Raw genomic sequence first — 8,444 nt, 5'->3', positions numbered from 1 at the left:
AGGATGGAAGGCTGAGTCAACCTTGAGCCTGGCGAGATTCGATCTTACTTTAATTGCAGACAGCTGGTGTTAAATTACAGAGCTCTGTCTGTTGAGCTATCCAGGCCCCTAACTTTTGCGACCTTCCAGCAAGCAAAGTCAATGGGGAACCCAGATTCACTTAACAACAGTGGCCTGAAAGATTCTAAAATGGGGCAAAACTCGCTTAACAAATGTTTTACTTAGCAACATAAATCTTGGACTCCATTCTGTTCGTAAAGTTGAGGACGATCTGTACATCACAACTAGATAATTTCTTCTAATATAAGGTGACCAGATTTTAACATTGGTAAAGAGGGACATTGTGGGCGTGGCTTATTTTGTGGGCGTGGCTAGCTGGTCATGTGACTGGGTGGGCATGGCTAGTTGGTCATGTGACCGGGTGGCCATGGCTATGTCTATAGGGTAAGGTGAACAGATTTTAACATTGGTAAGGACACCATTGTGGGCGTGGCTTATTGTCTGGGCGTGGCTTGGAGGCCATGTGACTGGGTGGGCGTGGCTACCTGGTCATGTGACCGGGTGGCCATGGCTATGTGTATAGGGACTACTCAGAGGGCTGAAAAGTCATTTCTGACAGGTCCTCACACTTTTGACTGGTCTTCACACTTATGACCATCCTCACATTTATGCCCGTGCAGCATTCTTAACAACCATGTCACTCATTTCACAACTGCTTCTCTTCACCATGATGACAAGATAGGGCAAAAATGTAAAATGTGAGGACAGTCATAAGTTCGAGGACTGGTCAAAAGTGTGAGGACCAGTCAAAAATAACTTTTTCAGCCCTCTGAGTAGTCCATATGCATTAAAGGATTACAGCAATAGAGAGGGATGAAGGAATGGAAATTAGAGTAGGAGTGAGGGTAAGAGAGGGAGGAAGAGAGGAGGAGAAGGAGAAAGGAAGAGGAAGTAGGGAGGAGAAAAAGAGGGTGGGGGGAAGAGAAAGTAAGAAGGAAAGAAAAGAGAGAGGTGGTAGGTTTGAGGAGAAAGATTGCTGTACAATAAAAAAGATGAAAGGGAAGAAAGCCAACCCCAAGCAAATATAAAGATATTAAGATAAAGAATGAATTGTTAAACTTTAAAGAATAAAAGAGAACAAATATGAATAAATAGCAATAATTAGAAACACACATACAAACATACAATGTATTTTCTTTGAACAGAATATTTGGCTGGTTCACAAATTTAAACAGCGTTTAGTCATTTCAATTAAATTTACAATTTCTATATTTCCTTTTTGCCATATTTATTCCTCATCTATTTTTTAAAAAAACCAATATTACCCTTCATCCTCATCTCTAATCTTAATCAAATTCAATTTTTCCCTTCTATTCTATATTATACCCCTTCCCATTGTCATCTATTTTTATATCCATCCTCACATTGGTTAATTATGTAATTATGTAATACAGTTGTTTAATACAAATTCAACATTTTAATATAAATCAATTAGTTATAAAACTATCTTTTTTGTATATTAATCAATATGAACATGAATATTCCAATTATTTCCATGCAATCCAATTTCTTACAAATCAATTAATTATATTTACCAATAATAATAAACCAAATAATTTCTCCCATATATTCCTCCGAACCACAACTTAACCATTTCTGCTTTCAACACAATATACAATTAATAGTATCTCAATTATTACAATTCCCTAGTTAAATACAGCTTTTTTTCCTTTGTGTTTTAAAATCTTGAACTCTCCTCCTAAATTTCCCATTGTTTGCAGTTTTTCACCTACCTTTTTTGGGGAGGAAAAATAAAAATAAAAATAAATCTCTCTCTGCCTCATTTTGTCACGCTGCACCAAAGATCCTGGTTTCGGTTTCGTTTCTGCAGCTTAGCTAGGGGGAAAAAAAACTGCTTTACACTGATTGCCTGTAGGGCGGCCCTTTGAAGCCCCGGGCAAGAGTTTAAACAGTTTTTTTTTCTTCTAGCCATCAGCTGGGGCTCAAGAAAAATCGGGACTTTTTTGAAACGCCGCGGGACGCGGGACAAATTGCTCAAAAGCGGGACTGTCCCGCCAAAAGCGGGACGTCTGGTCACCTTATTTTAGTCACATCAGATGCTCTTTTAGGACCTCTTTCCACAGTACGATACCATAGTCTCTTGAGACTGAAGGATGCCAATGAGTTCCTCCTTGAGCAGGGGGCTGGACTAGAAGACCTCCAAGATCCCTTCCAACATTTCTATCTATCAATCGATCGATCGATCAATTGATTGGTTTGATTTATATGCCGCCCTTCTCCGGAGACTCAGGGCGGCTTACAATGCATTAAGCAATAGCCTTCATACTTTTGTATATACCTGCTTAGTAGGGCTTTCGGCCCCCCCTAAGCGGTGTTCTTTTTTATACAAAGTCAGCTTATTGCCCCCACAATCCAGGTCCTCATTTTACCTACCTCGAAAGGATGGAAGGCTGAATCAACCTTGAGCCTGGTGAGATTCTAACTTGTAGTAATTGCAGGCAGCTGGCAGCTAAGTGCTATTTAACAGCGCTTTAGTCTGCTGCTCCGCCAAGGCTCTTATTCTATTCTATTCTATTCTATTCTATTCTATTCTATTCTGTTCTGTTCTGTTCTGTTCTATTCTATTCTATTCTATTCTGTTCTGTTCTGTTCTATTCTATTCTATTCGGGAGTCACTTATGTGTAAGTTGGGTAGCTATAAAATTTAAGAAATAAAATAATGATTGAATTCACACGGAGGTAGTTTTCAACTTAAAACTGTTCGTTTAGTGACCGATTGAAGTAACAATATAATTGAAAAAAGTGATTATGAGTTTTTCACACTTATGACCATTTTTCACACTTATGACTGTTGCAGGCTCCCCATGGTCATGTGATCCAACATTTGGACACTTGGCAAATGCAATGCATTTATGACAGTTGCATTGTCCCGGGATCATGTGATCAGTTCATTCAGTTTCAACAGCACTGAAAAATGTGACTTACGACCGTTTTGTCATAGTTACTACCTTTGCAGCATCCCCATGGTCACATGATCAAAATTCAAACATTTGGCAACTGGTTCATATTTATGACCTTTGGTGTGTCCCAGGGACACAACTGTGACAAGCAAGGTCATAAAATGCAGCAAATCTCACCTAACAGTTACTATTGAGTGAGGTACCACATATACTATACCTGTGCATTTTCTTTTTCTTGCCTAAATGTAGAACCTTACTTTTCTGTTCTGTTGCTTAGCTTTAAAGAGGCACAGATAGGAAAAGGGGCAGCAGGAGGCTATGTGCCCAGATGCCAGTCTCCCAAGGGGGCTTGTTTGGTGCCCACCTGGCATGAGATCCGAGCTTGGCTGATCCCATTCGCATGCCAGGGGGACGGGCTCAGCCCGCAAACTGCAGTTTATTTAATTAGGCCGTTTCCATCCGGAGGGAAGAGGAAGCTGGAAAACCGGTTGGGCAATGCCAAAGTAAATTATTTCCGGAGCCTTACTAGGCTTTGTTCTTCCTCTCCTTTGTCAGCTCCTGGGTAAACAAAGGAAAATGTCCTTTTCACAGCCCCGAGCAAGTTTGCTGTGGGTGTGGAGGCCACCAGGAGAAGCCATTATCAACTTTGCACCCTCGGGATCCCTAAGCCACAAGCCATCTCTTGCTACAGATGTTGGCCAAGTCTAGATCACTCATGGGCCAGGTTGCCAGGAGGCTGGACTACACCTCTCATAATCCCCTACCTAAGCAGTAGGGGAGTTTGGATTCACACTTCTTGAAGTAACCAGGTTGTGGAAGGCAAAGCCTACACACCCCACTTCAGACAGAAAAGGTAGACTTCTCAGACTGGCCTCCCTTGCAGGGGTGTTGTGCACAAGGGGCAGAAGATGCCTGCCCTCCTGCCTGCGTGGGATACACCCCTTCCTTGGGGGTCAATCCTCGGCAGCCGCTCAGATAAAGGTAGTCCTCAACTTACGACCACAATTGGGCCCAGAATTTATGTTGCTAAGTGAGATGTTTGTTAAGAGAGCTTTGCCCCATTTTACGACTTTTGTTGTTAAGTGAATCAGTGCAATTGTTTAGCGACAGGGTTGTTAAGTGAATCTGGCTTCCCCAATTGACTTTGCTTGTCAGAAGATCACGAAAGGGGATCACGTGACCCCTGGACACGGCAACTGTCATGAGTCAGGCCGAATTTTGATCACGTGATCCAACGCGGCAGTCATTAAGCGTGAAAAATGGTCATGTCACTTTTTTCAGTGCCCTTGTAACTTCGAACGGTCACTAAACGAACTGTTGTAAGTCGGGGACCACCTGTAGAGTTTATTGCCAGTTGAAAAAGCTCCTTGCCAAAGCAGGGCTTCCAAGCATGTGCAGAGTTTCTCCCCACCCCGACGCCCCGCCCCCTCCGTGCCTCCTTAAGCCCCTCCCTGCCGCTCTCCCCCGCCTCTTCTAGCCAATCCCGTCTTCGTTCCCCGCAGCTGCTCCCACCCACCCCTTTTCCTTCCCTCCGCGAGCTCCGATTGGTCGGCAGTCTGGGAGCGCGAGGCGCGCGTGCCGCCACCCCGCCGGCCAATCAGCCGCTCCGACCGGGCGGCGTCGGCGTCAAAACGACATCGGGGCGGACCAATGAGGCGCCGCCAAGCGCCTGTCCCGCCTTCCTTCCCCTACAGGCCGGCGGCCACGCCCCTCCCGGTTGCCTGGCGAAGCCTGAGGCCTGGCCGGGGCCTGCTCGCCCGTCGCCGCGATGCCGCACGGCTTCAAAGCCGGAGACTTGGTGTTCGCCAAGATGAAGGGCTACCCGCACTGGCCGGCCCGGGTGAGTGTGAAAGCCGCGAGGGGAGCGCGGAGGGAGGGGCGGGCGGGCGGGCGGGCGGGGGTGGCATGGGAAGAGCCGTCGCCTAGCAACCGCGCCCTCCCCCCTCCCTCGTGGCGGGGGGCGTCTCCCCTCGCCTCCCTCGGAGCGCGCCCCTCCACGTGACTCCTTCACGGGGTGGGGGGGGCAGCCCCCTCTGCTCCACGGGGAGGCTCATCCCGGGGGCTCTGATAAAAGTGGGGAGGGGGGAGCTTTGGGGGCTCTGCACCCCCTCCCTCCAAGTCTTTGCAAACGCCCCCCCCCAAATCAGGAGGCTTGGCAGCAAGTGGGGATGAGTGGGGGTCGCCCCCCTTCCCTCCCCTCTCTTTGCAAACCTTTTCCCTTTGCAAATCTTTTTGCAAGCATTGTGCAAAATCTGCAGGCTGTTGCTGTAAATCCCCCTGTTTAGCATGCACGTTTCGTGCGGGGGTGCAACGGGGAAGGCGTGCAGATGCACCCCCACCGTCCTCTCGGCGTGCATCTCGGGTCGTGTTTTCGTGCAAGGATAGAAAAGAAAAAAAAAAAAAGAAGAAGAAAAAGAGCCCCCCGTGGGCGTGCATGCGGGTGCAGGATACGGTTGCTTGATCTTCTGTAGCTGCAAGATACCTCTGCGACTTGTCCCTGCCATTGTGTGCACGTTTGTCTACTTTATAGGTGGTTTGCATATATGTATATATGTGTGTGTGTGTATATATGTGTGTGTGTGTTTGTGTATGTATGTAAGTCTTAGCGTGAAAATCTACCCGTGAAAATCTACGAAAACATATATGTGTATGTATGTGTATGTGTATATATGTGTGTGTGTGTGTGTGTGTATGTATGCAAGTCTTGGCGTGAAAATCTACCCGTGAAAATCTACGAAAACATATATGTGTATGTATGTGTATGTGTATATATGTGTGTGTGTGTTTGTATGTATGCAAGTCTTGGCGTGAAAATCTACCCGTGAAAATCTACGAAAACATATGTGTATGTATGTGTGTATATATGTGTGTGTGTGTTTGTGTATGTATGCAAGTCTTGGCGTGAAAATCTACCAGTGAAAATCTACGAAAACATATGTGTATGTATTTGTATGTATGTATGTATATATATGTGTATATATATATATATATATATATATGATGTATGTCTATATATGTCTATATATGTATGTGTTTAGATATAGATAGATAGATAGATATAGAGAGAAGGGATGCGGTGGCTCAGTGGCTGAGCTTGTCGATCGAAAGGTCGCACTTCAGCGGTTCGAATCCCTGGTGCCGCGTAACGGGGTGAGCTCCCGTGACTTGTCCCAGCTTCTCCCAACCTAGCAGTTCGAAAGCAGGTAAAAAAATGCAAGTAGAGAAATAGGAACCACCTTTGGTGGGAAGGGAACAGCGTTCCGTGCGTCTTTGGCATTTAGTCGTGCCGGCCACTTGACCACGGAGACGTCTTCGGACAGTGCTGGCTCTTCGGCTTTGAAACGGAGATGAGCACCACCCCCTAGAGTCGGGAACGACTAGCACATATGTGCGAGGGGAACCTTTACCTATAGAGAGAGAGAGAATTCTTTATATTTGTGAACAGGTAGTGGTTTATATGTGTGTACAGGGTTGCTAACTTATGAACTACAGTGACTCACTTAACAACTGAGGCAAGAAAGGTCGTAAAAGGTTGTTAAAACTCACTTAACAAATGTCTCACTTAACAACAGAAATTTTGGACTCGGTTGTCGTAAGTCAAGGACTACCTGTATGTGTGTGCATTAAAGCCAATTTGGTGTAGCGATTAAGATGTTGGCCTAGAAACCAGGAGACGGTGAGTTCTAGTTCCGGCTTAGGCATGAAAGGCAACTGGGTGACTTTGGACCAATCACCAGGAGACTGGGAGTTCTAGTCCTGCCTTAGTCACGAAAGTGACTGGGGAGATTTGAGCCAATCTTGACTTACCCACAAAGTAATAAAGCCAGAATTAGAACTGTAGACTATATATAGTATACTGTGTAGACACACACACACAAAATATATACAGCATATGTGTATGTATATACAGAAAGAGCATATGTCTAGTTTAATTAAAAGGGACGATGGGTGACATGATAGCAGCATTCCAGTATTTGAGGGGCTGCCACAAAGAAGAAGGGGTCAAATTATTCTCCAAAGCACCTGAAGGCAGGACAAGAAAGAATGGATGGAAACTTAGGAAGAGAGAGAGCCAACCGGGAATTAAGGTGAAACTTCCTCACAGAACAATTAATCAGTGGAACAACTTTCCACCAGAAGGTGTGAACGCTGGAAGTTTTAAAGAAGAGATTGTCTGAAATAGTACCCGAGTGCCCAAATTGGAACGCATGCGTGCACCGGACCACCCGAAACCCGAAGAGCAGCTGGCCATGGTGAGCGTGCCCACAGAGGGCTCTTCGTGCCACCTCTGGCACACCTGCCATAGGTTCGCCATCACGGGTATAGAGGTCCCCTTTCAACTCTGTTTTCTGGTCTTAGAATATATATGATGTCCAGCACTTAACAATAGCTGCACCTTCCTTCTGGCCCAAGCATCAGGCCAGTGTTGACCCTTACGAAATGTCAAGGGCTCCTGCTTGAGCATGGAAGAGTTACCTGCCTTTGTGTCCATGGGTGGCATAGTCCATGGTCTTGTTACCAAAGAATTGTTGACTTTCTCTTGCATTGCCCCCATGATTTAATCAGGAGGAGCTAGGCTTGAGGTTTGGGGAACCTTGGCTCTTGTCAGTCTTCTGGCAGTTATTTAATTTAATTTAATTTAATTGATCGCATTTCTATGCCGCCCAACAGCTAAGGGACTCTGGGCGGCTTACAACAAAAATAATGCGAACTATGAACATAGAAAAATTATTTAAAAACATAAAAACATTTTAAAAACATTAAAAGCCCATGCACACCATTCATGGCCGGATCTCGCAAGATTGCAACAGCGAGATCAATGGTCCCAGGCCTGCCGGAAAAGCCAGGTCTTCACCGCTTTCCGGAAGGCCAATAGGGTGGGGATAGTCCGGATCTCGGGGGGTAATAGGTTCCAGAGAGTTTAATGTGGATAAAAGAAAGGAATCATACAGAGTCAGATATATGGGCTCTGGAGGACCCTCTCTATTCACGTTGTTATAGGGGGAAGACGTGCTTAGATACATGAACTTTGAGAGAACCTCTCTATTCACATTATTATAAGATAGAAAAGTGCTTGTTGGAAATTACATTAACAGTTAAACCTCATTAAGTGGTAATATATCTTCTGATGAGACCTAGATGTCACGAAAGGACAGCCATATGGAAAACATCTGAGTGACCTCACTGTGAATGACACAAAAACCTATATGTTACAAAGAGTTGCTTAATCCAATAAACTTACCCAAGGACAGCAGTAACTCTCCCATTAACAACTACAAGCACTTAAGAAAAGTTGTGTGGCTAAGATAATTTTATAAACTAAAATTAATGGTTTAAGTAATTAGATGAACATATCCAATGTATGTAACCATATAGGGAAAATTGGATGTATGATCTCATGTTAACTATATTTGGAAAATGTATGATCTCACTGAATCCTATGTCTTAGAAATGTATAAAACC

General features: G+C 44.9%; 1 protein-coding gene across 2 annotated transcripts in view; it reads left to right on the top strand.

Moving 5' to 3' along the window:
- Positions 1–4,700: 4,700 nt before the first annotated feature.
- HDGFL2 (HDGF like 2) overlaps positions 4,701–8,444 on the top strand; it is a 36,728-nt gene continuing 32,984 nt past the window's right edge. For both annotated transcript variants that reach the window (XM_034422723.3, XM_034422722.3), the window contains exon 1: positions 4,701–4,821. In XM_034422723.3, the coding sequence (XP_034278614.1) occupies positions 4,750–4,821 (72 nt within the window). In that variant the 5' untranslated portion in view covers positions 4,701–4,749. The remainder of the gene's footprint in view (positions 4,822–8,444) is intronic.

Source organism: Pantherophis guttatus, chromosome 1 (assembly GCF_059756535.1).
Source record: "Pantherophis guttatus breed Tessera chromosome 1, ASM5975653v1, whole genome shotgun sequence".
NCBI lineage: Eukaryota > Metazoa > Chordata > Lepidosauria > Squamata > Colubridae > Pantherophis > Pantherophis guttatus.
The sequence above is the reverse complement of the archived record's forward strand: the minus strand, read 5'-3'. Positions and strand labels throughout refer to the sequence as shown.